Raw genomic sequence first — 27,082 nt, forward strand, 5'->3', positions numbered from 1 at the left:
TCATAACAAGCGCCCCCACATTTTATTTTAAAAAAATCAGAAAACAAACTTACTCCATGTTGAATTATATTAATCAAAAAGGCAAAGTCAATTTTCACTTATATTTTCATTAAAGAAATCAATTTCTTAGTAAAAGCTTTTAATAAAACCCTAAATGTATTACTAATCACTTGTACAAAGAAAATAGTATGCGTTTCCCTAAAAAATCAACAGTGTTAGTAAATACAAACCTTATAGTAAGTCCACTTGGAAATTCCTCATCGAATAACACTTCAAAAGATTCATCAGATTCTCTCTCAGCTACATAACAGAGCAGACAAGTTCAAAACATTTATGAAAAGAATGGTTACACACCTCAAATGAATACATTAACAACCTGGCAAAATATGTCTGCATTTTAGTTACTCAATAAATAAAGGTACATTTAGTTTTAGTCTCAAATGAGGATGGTTTTGAATCGAACTTGTTCAAGACAATTCTAACAGAACGTTATCAAATCTTGACCACTACAAAGCACAAAAATGGTGGCAGGAGCAGTGGGTGGAGGATGTGGGAAAACAGGTACTTTGACAATGAAAGCAGAAAATACTGCAAGAACTCAGCAGGTCTGGTACCATCTTTGGAGACAAAAATAGAATTAATATTTCAAGTCCAATGTGACCTTTTTGGAACACCACTGAGCATCTCTCCAAAGATACTGCCAGATCTGAAGAGTTTCTCCAGTATTTTCTGCTTTTACCTCAGATTTCCAGCAGCCACAGTATTTTGCTTTTATTTGAGGTACTTTGATAAGATTGTCTGATCCTAACCAAAAATTACAGTAGTCCCGTTGTTTGTTATTAATTTTTTTTTAAAACGCCAATTCAATCAATAAACAAAATTCCCAAAATTTAAGACATATTAAATGATTACTCTATGTTGTTACTCTGAATCAAGAAAAAAATACACAGGAAAGAGGGTTAAGAATTCCAGAAGATGGCAATTTAAAAACTAAATTTATGTAGGATGCTGAAAAGTAACATCTATAGCAAGATGATCATATGAATGTCTGATCATCGTATAAAAACCAGCAAAAGTACAATGTTGTTAGGATCAGGTGTGAATAAATAATGGAAGGAACAGCTTGAGGCAAGAGTTAAAATAAAGCAGGCAAGAGAAGGGGACCAGGAAGGGATAAAATGTATAAACCTATGGGATACCACATTTAGAAAGCTTCAGCATATGTCTGGATGAATTCTCTAATAACAATTGGAGCATTTAACACCAATTGGGAATGATATTTTATGGCCATAGCCAGAGGGAGGAAAAAATGTTTGAAAGAGGATCCACTGGAAACAGCAAGGAACAGGAGAGAAAATAAAAATGTACTGCAAAGATGTGAAAAGAAAGAGAAATTAATCATTGAGAATTCCAATTAACAGGGAGAGAATGACCTAATGGTATTATTGCTAGACTATTAATCCAGAGTCCCAGGGAATGTCTAGAAAACCCAGATATAACAAGGCAATGAAATTTGAACTCAATGAAAATATTAAGGTTTTAATGACGACTATATCAACAGTTGTAAAAACCCATCTGTTTCACTAATGTCTGATAGGGAAGGAATCTGTTATCCTTACCATGTCTGGCCAACATGGAACTCCTGAGCTACAGCAATGTGGTTGCCTCTTAACTGCCCACTGAAATAGCCTAGCAAGCCAGTTGTAATTACCACTAGAAAGTGTCCAAAAAGCAATAAAATGGGCTGGACCACCTGGAACCAATTGGAAATGCCACGCCCTGTTGATCCTGCAAAGGTCTTCTTCTTCTTCTTACTAATAGCTGGGGGCTAATGCCAAACTTGAGAGATAGGGTGTAGGTTTGCTCACTGAGCTGTAGGTTTGATATCCAAACGTTTCATTACCTGGCTAGGTAACATCATCAGTGGTGACCTCCAAGTGAAGCGAAGCTGTTGTCTCCGACTTTCTATTGATATGTTTGCCCTGGATGGGGTTCCTGGGGTTTGTGGTGATGTCATTTCCTGTTCGTTTTCTGAGGGGTTGATAGATGGCATCTAGATCTATGTGTTTGTTTATGGCGTTGTGGTTGGAGTGCCAGGCCTCTAGGAATTCTCAGGCATGTCTTTACTTAGCCTGTCCCAGGATAGATGTGTTGTCCCAGTCGAAATGGTGGTTTTTTTTAATCCGTGTGTAGGGCTACGAGGGAGAGAGGGTCGTGTCTTTTTGTGGCTAGCTGGTGTTCGTGTATCCTGGTGGCTAACTTTCTTCCTGTTTGTCCTGCGTAGTGTTTGTGGCAGTCCTTGCATGGAATTTTGTAGATGATGTTGATTTTGTCCATGGGTTGTACTGGTCTTTTAAGTTTGTTAGTTTTTATTTGAGAGTGTTGGTGGGTTTGTGTGCTACTAGGATTCCGAGGGGTCTCAGTAGTCTGGCTGTCGTTTCTGAAACTTCTTTGATGTATGGTAAGGTGGTTAGGGTTTCTGGCTGTGTTTGGTCTGCTTGTTGTGGCTTGTTCTTGAGGAATCTGCACACTGTATGTTTTTTTGCAGATTCCTCAAGAACAAGCCAGGACAAGCAGACCAAACACAGCCAGAAACCCTAACCACCTTACCATACATCTAAAGAAGTTTCAGAAACAACAGCCAGACTACTAAAACCCCTCGGAATCCTAGTAGTAAACAAACCCACCAACACACTCAAACAAAAACTAACAAACTTAAAAGACCCAGTACAACCCATGGACAAAATCAACATCATCTACAAAATTCCATGCAAGGTCTGCCACAAACACTACGCAGGACAAACAGGAAGAAAGTTAGCCACCAGGATACACGAACACCAGCTAGCCACAAAAAGACACGACCCTCTCTCCCTCGTAGCCCTACACACGGATTTTAAAAAACCACCATTTCGACTGGGACAACACATCTCTCCTGGGACAGGCTAAGCAAAGACATGCCAGAGAATTCCTAAAGGCCTGGCACTCCAACCACAAATCCATAAACAAACACAGATCTAGATGCCATCTATCAACCCCTCAGAAAACGAACAGGAAATAACATCACCACAAACCCCAGGAACCCCATCCAGGGCAAACATATAAATAGAAAGCAGGAGACAACAGCTTCGCTTCACTTGGAGGTCACCACTGATGATGTTACCTAGCCAGGTAATGAAACGTCTGGATATCAAACCTACAGCTCAGCGAGCAAACCTACACCCTAAACCTCAACCTGAGCTACAAACCTTCACAAACCTTGCAAACTTGAGAAAGTTCTGTCACAGACTAGTCAATCAACACCCTGACATTGTCTGTAAGCTCTGATTCTATCAGTGTGACTGTGACCTAAACACCACCATCACCATCCCTAAGTATGCCTTATCCCAACAGCAAGACTGACCAAACACAGGTGGCAGCACAGTGATATACAGTCAGGACAGAATTGTGATGGTAGACCAACAATAACTCTGAACAACACATTACTCTTGTTTCACTTGGTTAAATCTCGGCAAGGAAATTTCCTGATTACCAATTACTGCTCTCCATCGGCTGATCCATCAGTGTGCTTCAATGTTGAACAACACTTGGAGGAAGCACTGAGGGTGGCAAGGGCACATAATGTACTCTGGGTGGAGATTTCAATGTCCATCACCAAGAGTCACTTGGCAGCAATACCACTCATTGAACCAATCAAGTCCTAAATAACATATTTCTAGACTGGATCTGTGGCTGGTGGTGAGGCAACCAACAAGAAGGAAAAACAAATTTGGCCTCATCCTCACCAACTTGCCTGCCAGAGATACATCTGTCCATGACAGTATCAGTAAGAGTGACAACCGCACAGTCCTTTCAGACAGGAAGTCAAGACGTGGATGTGAAGATGATGTTTCCACTGGTAGCAGAAACTAGGACCCAAGGGCACAGCCTCTGAGTAAAGGGACTTAGATGAGGAGGAATTTCTATGGCCAGAGGGTGGTGCATCTATAGTACTCATGGCCTCCACAGCTTTGTTGGCAAAGCCAATAAGCGTATTTAAAATGGAGATAGATAGGTTCATAATTTGCAAAGGGATCAAGAGTTAGAGGAAAAAGGCAGGAGATTGGGGTTTGAGAAATATATCAGCCATGACTGAACAGCAGAGCAGACTTGATTAGTCGAATGGCCTGATTCTGCTCCTAAGTCATGCTCTCACATAGAGAATACCCTCCATCACGTTGTGTGCTGAATCGGACAGATTTTGAATAGATTTAGCTTATGATTATCTACAAGGAGTTTTGAGCTATCAGCAGCAGCTGAATCATACTCCAACCCAATCTGCAATCTCATAGCCTGGCATATTCCCAATCTACCATTACCATCAAACCAGGGATCAACTGTGATCAAATGAAGAGTGCCAGAAGGCATGCCAGGAGCAGCATCAGGCATACCTAAAAATGAGGGGTCAACCTGGTGAAGCTACAAAACAGGACTATTTGCATGTCAAACAGCTTAAGCAACGATAGTCAAGCTAAATCATTCCGTAATCAATGGATCATATCTCAGCTCTGCAGTCTTGCCAAATCCAGTCATGAACAGTGGTGGAAAATTAAACAACTCACTGGAGGAGGAGCCTCCACAAATAAACCCATCTTCAATGATGGGGGAGGCCACCATATCAGAAAGACTGAAGCATTGCAAACAACCTTCAGCCAGAAATGCCAAGTGGATGATCCATCTCAGTCTTCTCCAGTGGCTCTCAGCATCAGAGATGCCAGTTTTCAGTCAATTCAATTCACTTCATGTGACACCAAGAAACAGCTGTCGGCACTAGATACGGTTAAGGCTATGGGCCCTAATAACATTCTGACAATAGTACTGAAGACGAGTGCTCCAGAACTTGCTGCAACCTAGACAGGCTGTTCCAGTACAGTTACAACACTTTGCCTGACAATGTGGAAAGTTGCCCAGGTACATCCTGTACGCAAAACGCAGGACACATCTAACCCGACCAATTACCATCCCATCAGTCCAGTCTCGATCATCAGTAAGGTGATGCAAGATGTCATCAACAGTGCTATGTCGAGCAGCACCTGCTCAGCAATAGCCAGCTTACTAATGCAGATTTTGGTTTCTGCCAGGGTCACTCAGCCCCGATTCAAATGAGTGCTAGTGAAATTGGAGTCAATAGGAATCAAGGGGGAAACTCTCCACTGATTGATATCAACCTGGCACATGGAAAGATGGTTGTAGTTATCGCTGGTCAATCATTTCAGGTGCAGGACATTATTACAGGGAGTTCATCAGAGTCTTGGCCCAACTATCTACAGCTGCTTCAATGACCTTCATAAGATCAGATGTGGGGATGTTCACCGATGATTGGTTTGTGACTCCTTAGATACTGAAGCAGTGAACCTCCAAACGCAGCAAGATCTGGCTTGGCCTTAGAAGTGACATGCAGCTTACAAATCACACTAATGCCAGATGTGACTGTCTCCAACATGAGAGAATCTCTCCATTATCCCTTGACATTCAATGGGATTACCATTCCTGAAATCTTCAAATAAACCTTTTGTACTATAACTTCTGACTTTGTCCTTTCCTGACAGCATTGCTAGTCCACCTACAGCACATGGACTGCAGAGGTTCAAGGCAGCAGCTCATCAGCACCTTCTCAAGAGCATCTAGGAATGGGCAATAATTGCTGGACCAGCCAGCAACACCCACATTCCATGAATAAATAAAAGCAAATATTGCTTGATCAAATGAATTCTGTATATAGTTTGGCCAAAACGTTGTTCCTCATCTAAGGCATGCAGTAAATATAATTGTGAATTTAAAGGAAGTCAGAAAGAAAAATATTTAAAGGTAGATAAAATGTTTAATTTTGGTTTCAAAATGACTTAAAGCAATAGACACCATCTCTATAAAGAGAATCATTATGAATTACAATGGAGAAGATGATGATATACTGTATTAGAAATAGATAGGCCCAGGCTAATGCTTTGGGACAGAGATTTAAATCACGCCACAGGAGCTGGCAGCATTTGAAAGTGAAAACTAGTTCATTAAACTATTATCAATTGTTATAAAAATTGTTTCACTGATGTCCTTCACAGAAGGAAATTGCCATTGATACCTGATCTGGTCTACATATGACCCTAGACCCACAGGAATGTCACTGACTCTTAACTGTTTCTCTGGAGTGGTCTCACAAGCCATTCAAGTCAAGGGCATTGGGGAATGGGCAACAAATGCTGCCTTTACTGTAGACAACCACATCTCAAAACAATAAGTCAGTCTTAGAGTGGCATGTGGTTACAACAACTTGTTTCCCATAAACACAACCTCGAGTGAAGAGAACCCATCTCTGGCCTGAACAAATTGAACTTGGAACAGATCAAAAACAGCTGAGCCTAAAACATGCTCAGTACAATAAATCAAGGCAAGCATTCTTTCATCTGAACTCATGCCCTTTTAACTTTCTTTAAATGTAATGCTTCTTAAAATTCACCTCCTTTCATTCCTATGATGGTTCCTCGAAGACCAACAGGAACAGAGAAGTCCTCCCTCACATTCACAACACGATCAAATAAAAGGTACTCTGCATCTTTGTCTGGCACTATACCATGCTGCTGCTCCAGAGGCTGTGTAGGGAAATAAAAACTTAGAAAGAAAAGAAAACCTTGAAAATTCCCAGATGTTTAAATGCTATTTAATTTATATAAAGGAAAAGCAAATCCAACACATTTTATTCAGGAATATAATAAAGCTGCAAACTTCCAAAAATCCAGGAAGATTCCAGTATATTCTACTTCAGTGCTTGCATATTTTGGTCATCAAGTTTTGTTCAAGTCATTCACCTCCGTCTGAATTTATCCCAGGCGCAAGCTTGTTCCTTCTAACTCATGTTTATTTCCCACTTCCTGCCTCCTTGTCACTTTTCATAAGCCTGTTGATGGTGGGTGTTCACCAGTTTCAGAAGAAAACATTTTGACACAGTTAAGGGTTGCACAGTCCTTACATTTGCAGTAATATGGACATTGGAGAAGGCCCAGTGGTAAACAACTGGCTGGCAGGCACGAGCTACAATCATAGTCATATCAACAGATATACATGAAGTAGGGATTGGCCACCTGGTAAATTCAAAGATAAGCGAGAACACTGATTTAGGTTTCCTATTAGGTGATTATCCCACCAAGAGAATGGACTGGAGACCACATTTCAGGCCTCTACCAGTGCTCCAAATATGCTCGTCACAAGAACAGTGAAGGCAAATAACCCATGAGGCTGACCATTACTTATTATGACGACATCTCCACAGTAACCCCTCGCCATATTAGTCAAAAGGTATGGTGCCGGAAAAGCACAGCTGGTCAGGCAGCATCCAAGGAGCAGGAGAGTTAATGTTTCGAGCATATGCTCTTCATAATTTCTGATACGACCTGACCGGTTGAGCCTCTCCAGCACACGTTTTGATTCTGATCTTCGGCATCTGCTGTCCTCACATTCTCCTCCTCCATCTTAGCAAGACTAATCATAGAATCCCTAGAGTGTGGAAGCAGGGCATTCAGCCCAATGAGTCCACACAAACCCCTCAAAGAGCATTCTCCACTCAGTATCACCCCCTAATCCATAACCCTGCATTTCCCATGTCTAATTCACCTAACCTGCACATCCCTGGACACTGTGGAGTAATTTAGCACGGCCAGTCATCTAACCTGCACATCCTTGGACTATTGGAGGAAACCCATGCAAAAACAGGGAGAATGTGAAAACTCCACACAGACAGTCGATGCTGGAAGTGGACCAGGCCCCTGGTACTGCGAGGCGGTACTGCTAACTGCTGATCCCGCCCCTGGTCATTATATGGGAATTTCTGACTAGAGATCTCTACAATACTTAATACATCTTGATAGGCTACTTGTACAAACAGCTCTGTATCAAGACATTGCATGGTACCAGAGATCTCAGAGAAATATAAGGATATATTGTTGTTTTATGCTACCCCGCTCCCGCCAATCCTTATTGTGAATGGAACCCTTAAGTTTCTGGAAGCCATATCAATTAAACCAACTAGTCATTTTATCTCCCCTGACAACTGCTACCTGAACGAGTGGTTCTCCTATTTATGCTTTTCATTCCACCTGTAGTTGTCTGCTTGTAACTCAACATGCCAACTTTGATCTGTTGCTAACTTTACCTTGCCCATTCACTCTTATTCTTAGTGTAAAATCTGTGAAACATCCATTTACAGAGATGCCTAAGTTCAGACTGGAATTTATCAGTGGCTCGTATTTTTAAAAATTCATTTGGAAGCACATTGCTGGTTTCGCCTTCGATGAGAAGCAAATAGCAAAATATGGAAATATGCCAAAGGAAACATAACTTCGCAGTGTACATTTCCATGAGGTTTAATTGCAGGATAATATTGAAAAGTGTCCCAGCCATGTTGAGTAAATACTTCTCCACAGTCATTAAATACCATCCAAAAGCACATAACAACTGAAATGATTACCCTTGCCTGTTTTTCCCTACCATTGCTTCAAATAGCTAATCCATTTTTCAAGTATTTAGCAAAATCTTACTTATTAAGGGGAGAATTTCCATTGTCCAGTACTTATAGCACAAGCATTATGTAATCATCACATGCATTACTTTATTATTAATAGCAGACAAAATAAATCTTCCCATGGTCAAAATTTTGGTCAGTAATTGTCAAGTGTCAGTTTACAAGAATTCATTGACATGGACATCAAGTTTGTACATAGTTAAAGCTCAGTTACAAAACCTCTCCTCGGATGTCATATTGCAATCTTTTCAAACATTGGAGTAGACTTTGATTAAACAGGAGAGCTCAACTTACCCGGTATAACAAATGTGGTTTCACAGTCACTCTTACTTTCTTGTTACTTCTTCTTTGCTAAGAATAGTAAAGAAAATACTGACATCAAGTTCAGGGCATTCAACTTTTGAGCACTGCTGTTTTATTAAAAATATCCACAATAAACCCACTTGATTTTTGCTCAATAAACACATCTGCTCTTTAAATCCAACATTTAAATATAAACTGTGGATTATGAGTTTTGTGACAAAAGGGAATAGGTTATTGTCCATTGATTTTAATAATAGATTTCAGGACAAACAACACAGAAACCAGATAATGATGAGCACTGGTGAGCTTACCCTACACAGAACAGCGTGCATCTTGGGGGCATAAAAAAAAGGAAACTGTTCTTCCCAGGCAATCAGTTCCATCGTTTACCTGAACGCAGGTATCTAATCTGGGATAATCCTAAAAAATTGGAGGGTAAAATCGAAGTTTTTAGGTGTACTCCTATTTACATTTTAGCAGCTGGTTTCCCAGCAGTGACTGACAGAACTGGGAACAGAACAGCTCTATTCTTGATCAGGCAAGTGACTGCAAGTCCATGGGACGAAGAGAAAATAGCAGACAATCAGAAATCCTGCTTGGTTTCTCTGAAATGAGATTAATATCAGTTTAAAGTTCCATTTCTGCCTTATGCTACTTGACTGGGGCAACAAGTAGATTCCAACAACTGATAGGGAAAGAACTGAAAATAACCAGGATTTTTAAAATTCTTGTCACTGTCCAGTTGTACTGTGGAATGTACATCTGATCAAAGATCAAACTGCAACTGGACTCGGCTCAGTCGCCCAAAAATGATAGGAGAAAAGAATTAAAGTCACAAAACCAAAAATTAGACCTTTTTGATCCGTTTATTTGTTTTACAAATCAAAAGGAAATACCTTGCATCTTTCCACCTCTTCTTCAATCTTTTCAATAATTGCTGCATCAAGTAGGTTCAAGTCACATGATGCTCTTGATAGACTACTGACAGGATGCATTTTCAACCAGGCTCCAATTTCTTGAACTTTCTCAGCGCTGTTTAAAATTTAAATGCAATTTTACTGTTATACTTAGTTTTATGCAGAGTATAAAAGTTTCACGCCTAAAATCAACAGACTAGGGAGTTGAAAGTTGCAGGGTGGGATTAGGGTATTGAAGCCATAATCATACTGAAAGATGAAGCAGACTCAAGGTGCTGAATGGCCTCCTCCTGCTTCAATTGAGGGGTTATACAGTCAACTCCTGTTACAATGGCATTGATCTTGAGCATGGCAAGAAGAATATTGGAAATTTTGGAGACTAAGATGATTAAACCTTCAATCGTATAGGCCTCAAAGATCATGTTTAAAATACTTGAAAGGTTAGGGGAAGTATTAAATCCATTGAATTATTTGCAGCTATATCAAAATTGATTTTTAAAGGAAAAAGTGAAGCCTGCAGATACTGGAGACCAGAGTCAAAAAGTGTGGCACTGGAAAAGCACAGCCGGTCAGGCAGCATCTGAGGAGCAGGCGAAGAGCTTATTCACAAAACGTCGAATCTCATGCTCTCGGGTATTTTTAAAGCGCAAAGTAAAATATCTCACCCATTTATATCCTCTCCAGACCAAATGTTATCCTCATAGTACAAATCTTCTTGACTGTTGTTGGCAATGTAGCTTATTAATTCTGGGAATCTAAAATGTAAAGCACCATTTACATGGTTATTTTGCTACTACAACTTAAAATGTATTCAACACACAGTTGGCTTAACCACAGGATGAACCCAGAGGGAAGAAACCTAAGAATTAGAGAAGGGAGTACGGTACATTGATGAACTTACAGTACAGAAACATGAATTTAGAATTAAAATTGGTCTTTATTGTCATATATACTCAATGAGCACAGTGCAAAGTTTAGGCGTCGCCAATTACAGCGCCAACTTAGAAACAAAGGTATCTACGCACAGCTTCTTCAGTTACAAGATCTTAGACAATAGAAAAATTAAACGTCCAGCATTTCAGAAATAAAAGTTAGTAACTCAAAGCAAAAAAAAACTTCCCCCACCCTGCTTCATTCATTTAATGTTAATCATTATTCTTATGTCCCAGTTAGTATAACGAGAACGGTATAAAATGTGTTCATGTGTTGGGTAATTGTGTGTTGTGTTGACCAAGAACAGGCAGCAATAATCTAGCATTATCATCCCTGGACTATTAATATATAGAACCATGTAACGTGATGGGGGCCTGGGTTCAAATCCTATCACAGAACTTGATTTGAATAAAACCATGAAATTAAACAAGTGTGATGAGAACCATGAAACTGTTGTTGATCGTCAAAAAATCCATCTGGTGCACTAATGAAAGAAACAGCCATCCTTACCTGGTCTGGCCTACATGTGACTCCAGACCCACAGCAACATGCCTGACTCTTAACATTTAGGGATGGGTGATACAAATGCTGGCCTGGCCAGTGATGTGCACATTCTCTGAATGAATAAAAAGATCCAAACTCTCAAATCAATTGATTGGGTGTTCACAAAAAGTTACTTCTGAAATGTCAATGCAGGACATACATAAGAAATCTGCATACATCAAGGGCAATGAGATATCTATCAGATAATATGATTTAACAATGTTGTTCAGAGAAAAACATTGAACATAGAACATTACAGCACATTACAGGCCCTTCAGTCCTCGATGTTGCACTGACCTGCGAAACTAATCTGAAGCCTAGCTAACCTACACTATTCCATTATAATCCATATGTTTATCCAATGGCCATTTAAATGCTCTTAAATTTGGCGAGTCTACTACTGTTGCAGGCAGGGCATTCTACGCCCTTACTACTCACTGAGTAAAGCAAGTACCTCTAACATCTGCCCTATATCTAGCAATTTAAAGCTATGTCCCCTCGTGTTAGCCATCACCATCCAAGGAAAAAGGCTCTCACTATCTAATCCTCTGATCAGCTTGTATGTCTCGATTAGCTTTCAACCCTCTTCTCTCTAACGAAAACAACCTCAAGTCCCTCAGCCTTTCTTCCACACCAGGCAACATCCTGGTAAATCTCCTCTGAAACCTTTCACATCATTCCTATAATGCAATGACCAGAACTGTACACAATACTCCAAGTGAGGCCGCACCAGAGTTTTGTAATGTTGCAACATGACCTCATGGCTCTGAAATTCAATCCCTCTACGAATAAAAGTTAACACACCTCATCAACCTGGGTGGCAACTTTCAGGGATCTATGGATATGGACATCGAGATCTCTCTGCTCATCCACACTACCAAGAATCTTACCATTGGCCCAGTACTCTGTATTTCCAGTTCTTCCTTCCAAAGTGAATCAACTCTCACTTTTCCGCACTAAACTCCATTTGCCACCTCTCAGCCCAGCTCTGCAGTTTATCTATGTCCACCTGTAACCTGCAACATCTTTTAGCACTACCCACAACTCTACCAAACTTAGTGCCACCTGCAAATTTGTTAACCAATTCTTCTGTGCCCTCATCCAGGTTATTTATAAAGATGACCAACAACAGTGGCCCCAAAACAGATCCTAACAGTACACTACTAGTAAATGAACTTCAGGATGAACATTTCCCATCAACCTCCACCCTTTGTCTTCTTTCAGCTCGTCAATTTCTGATCCAAACCACTAAATCACCCTCAATCCCATGCCTCTGTATAGGGAACCCCATCAAACGCTTTAATGAAATCCATATGCACCACACCAACCCTCACCCACCTGTTTGATCACCTTCTCAAAGAACTCAGTAAGGTTTGTGAGGCACGACCTACCCTTCAAAAGAATACTGGTCGCTACCCTGCACTTATTTCAAATGGTGACTTGAGTTTGAGTCCACAGCTAATGTGAATTTGAAATTTTAGCATTGTGAGGTTTTAAGCATTTTAGCCAGTTGTAGTAACAATCCTGATAATACCAGCAGTGGTAAACCCTTCAGTCAAGGTCATAATAAAAGGTACATATGTACAGACCAAATCCTCCATGGGGTGGAATACTTAAGAACGAATGAATCCTGCCACATTTTAGAAGATGAGGTTTGGATTCAATGTTGTAACTGGGTGCCAAGATAGTTTCAGTTCTACAAAAGCACACTTTCGTTTACAAGAAGCAGTTTGCACCAGATAAATAAGGTAAAACTGAAGATTGGAAACGATACGCTGGTTAGTCTGACCTCTGTCATTGGGACGATTTCAGAGTCCATTTGTAAGGATGGGATTGCAGAGTACTTGGAAGTGCATGGTAAAGTAGGGCTGAATCAAGAGGAGGTCATGCCTGACAAATCTGTCAGAATTCTTTGAGGAAGTAACATGCAAGTTAGACAAAGGAGAGCCAGGGGACTTGATCTATTTGGATTTCCAGAAGGGCTTTTGACAAAGTGCCACCCAAGAGGTTGCTAAGTACGATCAGAACCCATGGTGTGAGGGGCAAGTTACTGGCATGGATACAGGATTGTCATAGAGTCACAGAAATGTAAAGCATGGAAACAGACCCTTCGGTCCAACCTGTCCATGCCGACCAGACATCCCAACCCAATCTAGTCCCACCTGCCAGCATCCGGCCCATATCCCTCCAAACCCTTCCTATTCATATACCCATCCAAATGCCTCTTAAATGTTGAAATTGTACCAGCCTCCACCACTTCCTCTGGCAGCTCATTCCATACATGTACCACCCTCTGCATGAAAAAGTTGCCCCTTAGGTCTCTTTTATATCTTTCCCCTCTCACCCTAAACGTATGCCCTCTAGTTCTGGACTCCCTGACCCCAGGGAAAAGAATTTGTCTATTTACCCTATCCATGCCCCTCATAATTTTGTAAACCTTGATAAGGCCACCCCTCAGCCTCCGAGGCTCCAGGGAAAACAGCCCCAGCCTGTTCAGCCTCTCCCTGTAGCTCAAATCCTCCAACCCTGGCAACATCCTTGTAAATCTTTTCTGAACCCTTTCAAGTTTCATAACATCTTTCCGATAAGGAGGAGACGAGAATTGCATACAATATTCCAACAGTGGCCTAACCAATGTCCTGTACAGCTGCAACATGACCTCCCAACTCCTGTATTCAATACTCTGACCAATAAAGGAAAGCATACCAAACGCTTTCTTCACTATCCTATCTACCTTCGACTCCACTTTCAAGGAGCTATGAACCTGCACTCCAAGGTCTCTTTGTTCAGCAACACTCCCTAGGACACTTAAGTGTAGAAGTCCTGCTAAGATTTGCTTTCCCAAAATGCAGCACCTCGCATTTATCTGAATTAAACTCCATCTGCCACTTCTCAGCCCATTGGCCCATCTGGTCAAGATCCTGTTATAATCTGAGGTAACCCTCTTCGCTGTCCACTACGCCTCCAATTTTGGCGTCATCTGCAAACTTACTAACTGTATCTCTTATGCTCGCATCTAAATTAGTTATGTAAATGACAGAATGCAGACAGTAAAGGGTTTGTTTTCAGACTGGCAACCAGTGACTAGTGGAGTTCCACAGGGGTCCGTGTTGCAACCACAACTATTCACATCATATATTAAGAAGTGAATGAAGAAACTGAGGGCATTTGTTGCTAAGTTTGCAGTTGACATAAAGATAGGTGGAGGGAAGGCAATGTTGTGGAGGTTAGGAGGCTGCAGAAGGACTTGAACAGGCTGGAAGAGTGGGTAAAGATGTGGAAATGGAAATACAATGTGGCAAAGTGTAAGGTCATGCACTTTGGTAGGAATAATCGAGAGAAAGGCTTTGGAAATCTGAAGGACAGAGTGAGTTAGGAGTCCTAGTTCAGGATTCTCTTCAGGTTAACATGCAGGTTCAGTTGGCAGTTAGGAAGGCAAATGCAATGTTAGCACTGATTGCAAGAGGGCTAAAACACAATAGCAGAAGAGATGTGCTGCTGAGGTTGTATAAGGCTCTGGCCAGACAGGGTTTGGAATATTGTGAGCAGTATTGTGGATCCTGTATCAAAGGAAGGGTGTACTGGCTTTGGAGGGGACCTAGAGGAGGTTTACAAGAATGATCCCGGGCTGAAGGACTTCTCATATCGTGAGTGGTTGATGACTCTGGGTTTGAACTCAATGGAGTTTAGAAGGATGATGGGCGATGCAATTGAAACTTACACAATGGGGAGGGATCGGGATAGAGTGGATGTAGATAAAATGTTCCCAGTAGTTGGAGAGCCTAGGATCCAAGGGCACAACTTCAAAACTGAAACAAGAAGGAATTTCTTCACCAGAGGGTGGCTAATGTATGGAGCTCATTGCTGCAGAGGGCTGTGGAGGCCAAGTCACCAAGTGTGTTTAAGACAGAGGTAGACAGGTTCTTGATTGGTAAGGGGATCAAGGGTTACAGAGAGAGGCAGGAGAATGGGGTTGAACAATGTATCAGCCATGATCAAACGATGGAGCAGACTCAATAGGCTGAATGGCTTAATTCTGCTCTTATGTTTTATGTAATTACAATTAATAAAACAATTAATTGCATACAATTTAATTTACCTTTCTAGGTATTCATTCAGAATTTCTTCAACTGCAGAAGAATACTGCCATTCATTCCCAACTTTTTTTGTATAACCAGGTACTTCTTCATTCTTTTTATTAAACTTCAGATTCAGGCCAACATTTATTTTCTGCTCTCCAAGAGGACTGGGAAAATGAAGGTATTACATTGATTAAACCAAGTAGCATTTACATATTGCAATTCCACCCGAAGGATTCATTTCACATTTGACTGGTATTGTCATTTGTGCTCTGGATGAGACAGGTCCTAGGCACATTGATGACATTTCAACCTCAGGAATTTTACCGGCCCTTAACCTGTTAATGAACCCAAATCAAAATTTATCTTGATCCCAACCTGCAGACTTACTAGCCTAAAATGACAGCTGTAGCACATTTTATGTGCAGAAAATACGTTTAACAAAACTTCCATCTCCTCAACAAAGTTTAAATCAGAAAGCCGAATTACTAACTAGTATTTTGTGATGCAAGTCTTGAATAGAGTATTCTTGAGTGTACAATCACAGACCATGATGATTAATCCAATTCTGTCACGTGGACACAGCCAATATTGCTATCATTATATAATTTACATGCAAATATTTTGCAGCGATAGAAAATCAACGGAAAGCACATAGGAAGTATCAAAGGAGGCGTGCTTACTTTTGCTTTGATCCTCTCCCAATAAATAAACTTCCTGTTAACCTTGAAACAAGATACCCAGTAACTCCAAGTCGACTGGCCAAAACGTATCCAGGGTTATATTTTGTGGAATATTTCTGGAACAAAGTAAAATATTCTTAGATATGAAACGGCTTGTTTGAAATAGAATTAATTTATTAATTATAGTTCTCATTGTGAAAATTCCTGAAATAAATAGTTCTGCTTCAATGTTTAAGAATGCTTAGAATACAACCAAAGAAACGATTAAAGAATTAGTCCATGGACAATTAGGTTTGACATTTACTCAGAGTGGCATAATCTCCATGTAAAGTGGAAGAGATAGGAGATCCAGAGCAGGTGATGAAGGAGGCAAATGGTATGCTCAGCTCCACAGCAAGAGGATTTGAGCACAGGGGCAGGGATGTCTTATTGCAATTATACAGAGCCTTGGTGGGATCACACCTGGAGTACTATACACAGGTATGGTCTCCTCATCTCAGGAAGGATGTTCTGGGAGTAGAGGGAGTGAAACACAAGTTTACCAAACTGATTCTTGGATGGTAAGACTGATATATAAATAGAGACAGGATCAGTTAGGAGTATCTTCAGTGGAGTTTAGAAGGAGAAGAGGTATCACATAGAAACTTATAAAATTCTAACAGTACAAAACAAGGTAATGCAGGAAGGATGTTCCCGATGACCAGGGAATCCAAAATCTACGGTCAAGTCTATGGCAAAGATAGTGATTTAAGACTGAGGTGAGGAGAAATTTCTTCACCCAGACTGTGGTGAGTATCTGGAATTCTATGCCACAGAAACTGGTTGTGGTCAAAGCATTAAATGTATTTAATAAAGAGACGAATACAATTTTTCGGGCTAAAGGGATCAAAAGGCTTGGGGAGAAAGCGGGAACAGGGAACTGAACTGGATAATCAATCATGATCATACTGAATGGTGGAGCAGGCTCGAAGAGCCAAATGGCCTACTTCTGTTCGTCATAGCTATCTTTTGGTCTAGGTGTGGCACATAATTGTCTCTTGCAAATTGCTGTGAAAATTTACATATGCTTACGATGCAAGTATGCAACTTTTAAATGAACAATACAATAGGTGAACAAGACTCAGATGGAATCCACAAGATATTAAACCCCATTGTGGGAAAGAATGTAGAGTGTTTTAACTGTTGTGTCTGTAAAGTACCTATGTAGAAATTTCAGGTCAACCAACTTTGCTAAAAGACTTATTGACAGCGGGTTTTATGGACAGTCAACAAATGAATGTTTTGTACTTACGTGCTGGTTTTGTATGATTCCATCTAGCTGTGGCTCACATGGAACAGTGAAAACCACACGGATTCGGCCATCTTTCACAACATCAGAAGAGTCTTGAACCTATTAAAATACTCAAGTTATAGCTTCAGATGTTACTTTTGATTTAGAATGTTACAAGCATGTTCTTGACCTGATGTGTCTCATTTTACTGCCTTACAATCCATCTAAGAAAATGATTATAAACAGTAACAGTTATAGGAAGAAGATTAAAAAGCTTGTATTTAAAACGAATGCAATGTGCATCAAATTAATGACTTCCTGAGATGTCATCACTGCTCTCGAGTTTAATAGTACAGTCAATTCACACAGAGCAAGATTCTACAAATGGCAATGTGAGAAATGATGAGCAAAATCTGTCAGGTGGTATTGGGCAAGAGATTTGAAAAATGGCCCTCTACAATAATGTAGCAGCCCATCAGTACTGTAATGAAGTTTTCCTTGATTATGCATTCAAGTCTTGGAATGAAGGTTGAATCTCAATCATTTCACTCAGCTGAGAGTCTTGCCACCTGACTAAACTAACATAGAACTGAAAATAGATTCACTCATGCTTAAAGCAGAATGTCAAGTAGGCTCGTTTAAAGCATCCTTGTTTTGTTATCAAAATATTACAGGCTTCATGATCTACTTCTAACACATTATAGCACATCAATACATCTTAGTGAATGCTGTACTGTCAGCAATGTCAACCTAGCAATGTGACATTAAACCGAATCACAAATTCCTGTTCAACTGAATGCTGAAGACTGATTAGCACTATCTATGCTTGCTGGGTTGGGTTTTGTTAAGTAGAATATGGCTGTCACATATGCCTATCCAAGTCAAGTAATTCATTTGAAGTACGGTGCTTTGATATATTTATGTAATAATATCCTAAACATACTGACGCAGTTCCCATCTGTTTGCTCATGCGCAAACTCAATTTCATCAATGCATGTAAAGCTAATACAGAATGCAAACTACCCAAGTTCATGTGTTTATAAATAGACTGGCATATTACGATTGGAGTCTATTGCTAAAATACAGCCCTATGGGTAAGGATTCCATATCAATACCGTACTGAAATGATCACTATTCACATAGGAGTACGTCAGTGAGTATTGGCAGGCTTTATTTAAATGGGGACACCACAACCGATCACTATCCTTTTCTCCAGTTCCATGCCAGAGTTTCAACACAGTGATCAGGAACCTGATAAATGTATCCTCATTCCAGCCCCACTCCATGATTCCAAAAGTGGAGTTGTTTTCTGCTGCACATATGCTAGTATTCCAGTCAAGATCAAAAGGTTGGTAAATGAAACTAGGACCTCTCAGGGTTTTAAGATGCCTATGGGCATCGGTTTAGGTCAGTTGGCTGGATGGCTGGTTTGCAATGCAGAGTGATGGCGTGGGTTCAATTCTTGCAGTAGTTGAGTTTACCGCGAAGGACTCTCCTACTCAACTTCTAAGCCACTGTGGGGCGGCATGGTGGCTCAGTGGTTAGCACTGCTGCCTCACAGCACCAGGGTCCCAGATTTGATTCCAGCCTCGGGTGACTGTCTGTGTGGAGTTTGCACATTCTCCCCGTGTCTGCGTGGGTTTCCTCCGGGTGCTCCAGTTCCCAAAAGATGTGCAGGTCAGCTGAATTGGCCATGCTAAATTGCCCATAGTGTGAGGTGCATTGGTCAGAGGGAAATGGGTCTGGTTGGGTTACTGTTCAGAGGATCAGTGTGGACTGATTGGCCCAAAGGGCCTGTTTCCACACTGTAGGGAATCTAATCTAATCCAATCTTCCCTTGCCTAAGATGTGTTGATCCTCAGGTTAAATCACCAGCAGTTGTCTCTCTCAAATGAGAGAGAAGCCCTATGGTCAGGTAAGACCTAATTTTTATTCACCCTGTATATCCACTGAAGCACTGAAAGAAGAAAGTAAAACTTTTTTTTTTAAGTAAAGCTAGAAAGCTTAATCATGGAATTTCCAAACAATTTTAAACAGTCTTATTTCTGAAGTAAGTACATCTTCATTATAACAACAAATAACCCACACAATGTTAGAATTCCTGTTCCAAAATTAACTGACCTCTCCCATACAGCCATAGTAGGGTGTTCCCATCATGAACACCTTAATCCGGGGTGGAAACAATTCGTCCAATGAACTGAAGTGAGAGAAACTGGAATCAAATGATTTAAGGTTCTGAAAAAAAAGTTCATTTAGAAATTATTAAATCACTTTCAGACAATTCATAAGTTTCACAATCAGAATTATAACCTATCAATAAAACACAAGAATGAGGAGTACATCATATGGCCCCTCAAACCTATTCCATTATTCATTATGATCATGACCTCCTACTCTCTCGTCATAACCCTTCATTCTTTCAATGTCTGTCTTCAACAGGCTCAGCAAGTGAGCATCTACAGATCTTTGCGCTAGAGAATCCAAAGATTCAACCCTCACAATATAGAGATGATTACACATTTCAGTCTTAAATGGTCAACTTCCCTCCCCTGTGATTATAATTCAAGATTCCGGACACTCCAACCAGGGAAGATAGACTCTTAGCTATTCTGCCAAAGCTTTAAGAATTTTATATGTTTAAATGAGTCAGTTCTCATACTAAGAGTTTAAATTTTGGCCCAATCTTTACAATCCAATGAACCACTGTTGCACTAATCCAAAAAGAATATTCCAAAAGTAATACGCCAAAACTATATACAATACCCCATGTAAGTCTTGCCAAAGTCTTATTTAATTGCAGTAAGACTTTCTTAATCTCCAAAGTCCTTTGCAATAAAAACTAACATTTCATTTGTCCATCTGTATGAGAGGGCACACACAAATCACTTTGCCATTCTTTAAGAAATATTCCACTTTTCCAATTTCACTCAAAAGATCCCAACTTACATTCTTTCCCAGTCATTTGAATCATCTCATTATCCTTACAGCTTTTTAGCTTTCTAGCTCATCTCATTATCCTTATATCTCCTCCTTATAACTTACATTCCCACCTAGCTTTGGGACTTGAATACATTACAATATATTCCTTCACTTAAGTCATTTCTATGTAATTTATCTTATCTACATCAATTAATTCCAGTTTATCTATTCGGCTCGTTACATTTTCTGCATTCAACACCACTGTGGCCACCTCCTAAGACTCTCAGATGTAGGTCATCAGAAACTTAAACATGTCAGATTTTAGTCAGAAAAACTTCACTAAAACTAATTACTCTAAGTTTCTCTCTTAATAGATCCATGGTTTCTCAATTTCTGCTATTTTGTGTGCTTTTTCTTGTGACACAGAACAAAGTATATGCGTTGAACACAGAAAATTAGAAACTAGGAGGAACAGACTTTTCATTATGCTCCACTATTCAATATGATCATGGTTGAGTCTCTTTCTCAACGCCAAAAACCCACTTTCTCTCCAAAGCCCTTGATGCCTTTAATATTTAAAACCTATCAAATCTTTTTCTTGAGTATACTTAGTGGCCCAGCCTCCACAGATTCTTGTGGTGGCAAGTTCCACAGACTGATCATTTGCTGAGTGAAGTAATGTTTCCTCATCTCAGTCCTAAATGGCCTCCTCTATATCCTAAAACTGTGTCTCCTGGTTGGAGATTCTCCAACCAGGGGGATCATCTTCCCAACATCCAAGCTGTCCAGTCCTATGAAAACCTGACATATCTGAATCAGATCTCCTCTCATCCTTCCAAACTCTGGTAAACACAGTCCCAATTGAACTAATCTCTTCTCACTGGATAATTCTACCTTCCCCAGTTTCAACCGAGTGAGCACGCACTGTACTCCCTCTCTAGCAAATATATCCTTTTTTATGTAGGGAGACCAATACTGCACACGTTAATCCATATGCAGTCTCAATGGCTCTGTTTAACTGCAGCAAGACATCCCTACTTCTGAACACTCCACCTCTCGCAAAGAAGGCCAACATACCATTTGCCACCCTAATTGTTCACCCAGATCCCTATGTCCATTCATACTTGCCAAGTTATCACTATTTAAATGTCTGTTTTTCACACTGAAGTGCATCATTTCACATTTAACCATGTTATACCACATCTGCCATGCCTTAGGCCACTTATTCTGCTATTTTCTTATTCCCCCATATAATTTCTCTACCTTTGCCTCCAAGAGAGACATTCTTGAAATCTGCTTTAATAAATTTCACTAGTTTAGATTCAACTTCTAATTTGTCCTTCCTGATCAATTTAGTCATTTTTTTAAAACAAAAAATAAACTCTTCTAATCTTCGGGCTTCTAACTTTGGAAGCTGCTTCTTTTAACCTAATGCAAACCTTAACTTCTCTAGTAATTGTTGTACATACCAAAATAAGATTATATTTAAAGAACCAATAAAACCACAGCAAGGTGTTAAAACACCACACTGACAAACAAAGCAAAATATTATTTGATTAGCAACACTGAACTCTTTATTTTTGAATCCGTACCCTCACAATGGTCTGGTGAGCAAATGGTAGTACTTGCTTTGACCATTCCTTCTCTAAGGTAACTTCACCATCATGGCCAAATACGTATCGACGCCCAGTGAGAAGCTGTGCATACACAAGCACCGACGTTTCATTGATGAGGATTCCTTTCCTTTTGTGGTAACTGAAAAGTTTTTGTTTTAAAAAGACATGGATTTAAAAATCTTCAAAAAATAGTAAATAAATTTAGCTGATGTGGATAGAGGCCTTAAGAAAGTTAATTAATCAATCATGCCATGCAGCAGGGTTGCTGTGATACCAGAACAATGTACACAAGCCACCATGGCATGTAGTTACGCAGCAAGTTTTATAATTAGTGCATGAGTTTATTTGGCTATTCAAAACATAATATATCTGATAATTTACATTCCAAGTAAAGGTTCAAACATATTCTGCATGTCTGCTATTATTGTTTACCCTCAATAATGGGAGGAAACATCAAAGTGAAAGTGAAGTACTCTATGAGCCTTCTCAATAGCTAGTTTTACCTCGTACTATATACTGTGCATCATTTTCCTCAAACTAAAACCTTTCTACAGCTATGTTAAAAGATATATGTAGTGCTGCCAGTACTTCAATATACTGTTCATATGCACTTTATAACCTGCAGTGCCGCTCAGCTCCTGCTGGTGGAGACAAAAGGCTCAAATTCTGCATTCTCTACACATGGAATTTACATACAATTTCACAGCACAGAAACAGCCCACTTAGCCCAACAGGTCAATACTCTGGGTAAGCTTCTCTCCAACTTTGTTTCAACCTGTCAATAAATATTTTACTAACCTCGGTTGAGAAAGTGCTTCAATTATATCACTATATCTGCCCATGCTGCATTTTGCTGTCCCAACCAAACACTGTAATGAATGACAGTGATTTACCTTATTGCACTAACAGATGGCAATGAGCCCCCATGAGTAAGGTGCAATTAGCCCTTTAACACTGACTGGATAATTCCAGAAGGACAGAATAAAGTGAAAGCAAGGGGAATGTGAAAAAAGAGACATTCTACTTACTTGATTCTTACTGGTCAGGTTTATCCTTATCTGAGCGACACTGCTTCCCTTTGTAAACTTTCTGGCTAAAATGTATGTATTTAAATAATATGAAAAATAATCTGACATGCGTATATATACTTACAATTCAGTTACATTATGTACTTCTTTGTGCCACATGCTTTGTTCAGTGCCTCCAAGGTAAACCACTTTAGTAGGTGGCGGAGATTTTTCAGTGTATACCTTCTGAACACCTGCAGGTTCTTCTAAATAATATCTATAAAGTCAGTCAGATAATTAGGGTTAGCTCAGCTGGCTGGTTTACAATGCAGAGTAATGTCAACAGCATGGGTTCAATTCCCACACCAGCTAAGGTTACCATGAAGGACTCTCCTTTTCAACCTCTCTCCTCACCTGAGGTATGGTGACCCCCAAGTTAAACCAGCACCAGTCCTCTTTCTCTCTAATGAGAGAGCAACACAATGATCTGATAGTAAAAGTGACATAGTTCCTATTCATTCCAGTTCTTGATCGAAAGAAACATTTCCTGGGAAATACATTAACATGTGACATTCCAAAAAGCTTGTGAGTGCTGCAGTTACTCAGATGTGGACTAGTTGCAAAGACATAGCAGTATCTTCTGGTCAATGTTTGTTTGCCAACATTTAAAGCCAAAAAGATAACTAAGTGAGCAACAGCATGAACAGAACAAATTTTAATAGGAGAGCTTTGGTTCATATTGTTGTTGAAATGCTCTTCCAAGCTTTTGTGTAGTTCGTGATTCCGCCTTAATGCAATGACGTATTTGGACTTATGAATTTAAAGTGCCTTAAAATTGCATTAAACAACATAACAGACTTACAAGACTAAAGGATACAGGAGTAAAAGTAGACTGTTTGGTCCCTCATTTGGTCACGGCTGTTTCTCAACCCATTCTCCTGTCTTCTCCTTGTAACTCTTGATTTCCTGACTAATCAAGAGCTGTTATAAATGCATTCAATAGCTTGGCCTCCACAGCCCTCTACAGCAATAAGTTCCACAGATTCACCACCCTCTGGCTGAAGAAATTCCTCAAGGTCTCAGTTCTAAAGGGTCATCTCTTTACTCTGAAGTTGAGTCCTCGGCTCCTAATCTTTCCTACTTGTGGAAACATCTTCTCCATGTCCACTCTATCCAGGCCTTTCAATATTCAGTAAGTTTCCGTCAGATTTACTCTTCAGGTTTCTAAACTCCATCGGGTACAGACCCAGGGTCCTCAACCGCTCCTCATATGACAAGCCCTTCATCCCTGGAATTATTATTATGAATCTCATCTGGACCCTCCTGCTGCTGTTAGTCAGCTGAATGGACATCTCTAACTTCAAATAACATTGATCTTGCTTTGTGTCCCTCCTGTGCATCCATAACCTTGTACGCCTCGCTCTGACGAAGCATCATATAATCTGTATGTTCTTGTTTGCTAAGATCTGCCTGTACTGCTCGCAATACATAACTTTTCACTGTACTTAATGTGACTACAATAATTCAAATCAAAAACAAAATGCCAACCTATGATGGAAGTTAGTACGATGAAGGGATGTAGATTAGTCTGATCTTGGATTACGATAGAAGGCCGGCACAACATCAAGGACCAAAGGTCCAGTACTGCACTGTACTGTTCTATGTTCTATTCATCCTATACAGGGTCCAAAACTATTCTCAATATTCCAAGTGCAGTCTGACCACAGTCTTACACAGCCTCAGCAATACATCGCTGCTGTTGTATTTTAGCCCTCTTGAAACAAATGCTAATATCGCATTAACTTCCTAAATGCCAACTGAACCTGCACGTTAACCTTAAGGGAGTCGGACTCCCAAATCCTTTGTGCTTCAGATTTCTGAAGATATTCCCCATTTAGAAAATACTCGAAACCTCTATTCTTCCTAACAAAGTGTCTCCATAATCTCACACGTTTCCACATTGTATTCCCTTTGCCCACTCTCCTAGCCAAATACTTCTGCAGTCTCCTCACTTCAATGAAACCTGCCCCTTCAGCTATCCATGAGTCATTTGAAAACTTAGCAACAATATAAGGTTGTCTGTCCAGATCGTTGATGTACAATATGAACAGTTTGTGGCTCAACACTGACCTCTGCAGGACTTCATTAGTCACTAGCTGCCATTTTGAAAAAAAGCTCTTTTTCCCCATTGCTGAAAATGTGTTGCTGGTCAAAGCACAGCAGGCCAGGCAGCATCTCAGGAATAGATCTGCTGTGCTTTGACCAGCAACACATTTTCAGCTGTGATCTCCAGCATCTGCAGACCTCATTTTTTAACTTTTTCCCCATTGTCAGCCTTCTGAACAAAAGAACTGGATGATGGAAATCGAAAATAAAATCAGAAATTGCAGGAAAAATTCAGCAAGTCTAGCAGTATATAACAGAACATAACCGCACAGTACAGGCCCTTCAGCCCTCAATACTGCGCTGACCTGTGGATTCAATCTCAAGCCCATCTAACCTACACTATTCATATGTTTATCCAATGATCACTTGAGTACCTTTAAAGTTGGTGAGTCTACTACAGTTACAGTAGGGCGTTCCACGTCCTTATTGGTTTCTGAATAAATAAACTACCTCTAATATCTGTCCAGTATCTATCACCCCTCAATTTTAAGCTACGTCCCCTCGTGCTAGCCATCACCATCCAAGGAAAAAGGCTCTCACTGTCCACCCTATCTAACCCTTTGATTACCTTATATGCCCTCTAAGTCATCTCTCAACCTTCTTCTAATAAAAACAGCCTCAAGTCTCTCAGCCTTTCCTCATCAGACCTTCCCTCCACACCAGGCAACATCCTAGTAAATCTCATCTGAACCCTTTCCAAAGCTTCCACATCCTTCCTATAATGCGGTGACCAGAGCTGTATGCAATACTCCAAGTGTAGCCGCACCAGAGTTTTGTCCAGCTGCAGTATGACCTCATGGCCCTGAAACTCAATTCCTCCACCAATAAAAGTGAACACACCATTTGCCTTCTGAACAACCCTATCAACTTTGGTGGCAACTTTCAGGGATCTATGCTCATGGACACAAAGGTCTTTCTGCTCATCCACGCTACCAAGAATCTTACCATTAGTCCAGTAATCTGTATCCCTGTTACTCCTTTCAGACTGAATCACCTCACACCTTTTCGCATTAAACTCCATTTGCCACCTCACAGCCCAGCTCTGCAGCTCTTCTATATCTCTCTGTAACCTGCAACATCCTTCGGTACTATCCACAACTCCACCGACCTTAATGTCATTCGCAAATTTACTAACCCATCCTCCTACACCCTCATCTCAGTCATCTATAAAAATGACAAACAGCATGGCCCCAAAACTGATCCTTGTGGCACATCACTAGTAACTGAACTCCAGGATGATCATTTCCCATCAATCACGACCCTCTGTCTTCTTACAGCTAGCCAATTTCTGATCCAAACAACTAAATCACCCTCAATCCCGTGCCTCTGTATTTCGTGCAATAGCCTATCATGGGGAACCTTATCAAAAGCCTGACTGAAATCCATACACACCACTTCAATCACTTTACCCTCATCCACTTGTTTGGTCACCATCTCAAAGAACTCAATAAGGTTTGTGAGGCACGACCTACCCTTCGCAAAACCATGTTGACCATCCCTAATCAACTTATTCCTCTCCAGATGATGATAAATCCCATCTCTTATAAATTTTTCCAACACTTTACCAACAACCGAAGTAAGGCTCACTGGTCTATAATTACCAAGGTTGTCTCTACTCCCCTTCTTGAACAAGGGGACAACATTTGCTATCCCCCAGTCTTCTGGCACTATTCAGTAGACAATGACGACATAACGATCTAAGCCAAAAGCTGTGTAATCTCCTCTCTGGTTTCCCAGAGAATCTTAGTATAAATCCCATCCAACTCACACTTTCCAGAATTGCTAACACCTCCTCTTTGTGAACCTCAATCCCGTCCAGTCTAATAGCCCTTATCTCAGTATTCTTCTCGACAACATTGTCTTTTCCCAGTGTGAATACTGATTAAAAAAAATTCCTTTAGCTTCTGCTATCTCCTCCACTTCTGTTCTTAATTGGCCCTCATCTTACTCTAGTAATTCTTTTATTGCTGATATACCTACAGAAAGCTTTAGGGTTTTCCTTGATCCTATTTGCCAACGACTTCTCCTGTCCTCTGCTGGCTCTTAGCTCTCTCTTTAGGTCTTTCCTGGCTAACGTATTACTCTCAAGCACTCTAAC

General features: G+C 40.3%; 1 protein-coding gene across 3 annotated transcripts in view; it reads right to left on the minus strand.

Moving 5' to 3' along the window:
* Positions 1 to 27,082, minus strand: part of xrn1 (5'-3' exoribonuclease 1) — a 122,820-nt gene that overhangs the window by 43,377 nt on the left and 52,361 nt on the right. For all 3 annotated transcript variants that reach the window (XM_060834508.1, XM_060834510.1, XM_060834507.1), the window contains exons 21-31: positions 22,964 to 23,095; positions 21,788 to 21,950; positions 19,398 to 19,511; positions 17,298 to 17,396; positions 16,007 to 16,122; positions 15,344 to 15,490; positions 10,434 to 10,523; positions 9,748 to 9,883; positions 8,843 to 8,899; positions 6,491 to 6,623; positions 231 to 300 (exon numbers count right to left, since the gene is read on the minus strand). In XM_060834508.1, coding sequence (XP_060690491.1) covers positions 231 to 300; positions 6,491 to 6,623; positions 8,843 to 8,899; positions 9,748 to 9,883; positions 10,434 to 10,523; positions 15,344 to 15,490; positions 16,007 to 16,122; positions 17,298 to 17,396; positions 19,398 to 19,511; positions 21,788 to 21,950; positions 22,964 to 23,095 — 1,257 coding nt within the window. The remainder of the gene's footprint in view (positions 1 to 230; positions 301 to 6,490; positions 6,624 to 8,842; positions 8,900 to 9,747; positions 9,884 to 10,433; positions 10,524 to 15,343; positions 15,491 to 16,006; positions 16,123 to 17,297; positions 17,397 to 19,397; positions 19,512 to 21,787; positions 21,951 to 22,963; positions 23,096 to 27,082) is intronic.

This window comes from Hemiscyllium ocellatum, chromosome 13, assembly GCF_020745735.1.
Source record: "Hemiscyllium ocellatum isolate sHemOce1 chromosome 13, sHemOce1.pat.X.cur, whole genome shotgun sequence".
NCBI classification, from domain to species: domain Eukaryota; kingdom Metazoa; phylum Chordata; class Chondrichthyes; order Orectolobiformes; family Hemiscylliidae; genus Hemiscyllium; species Hemiscyllium ocellatum.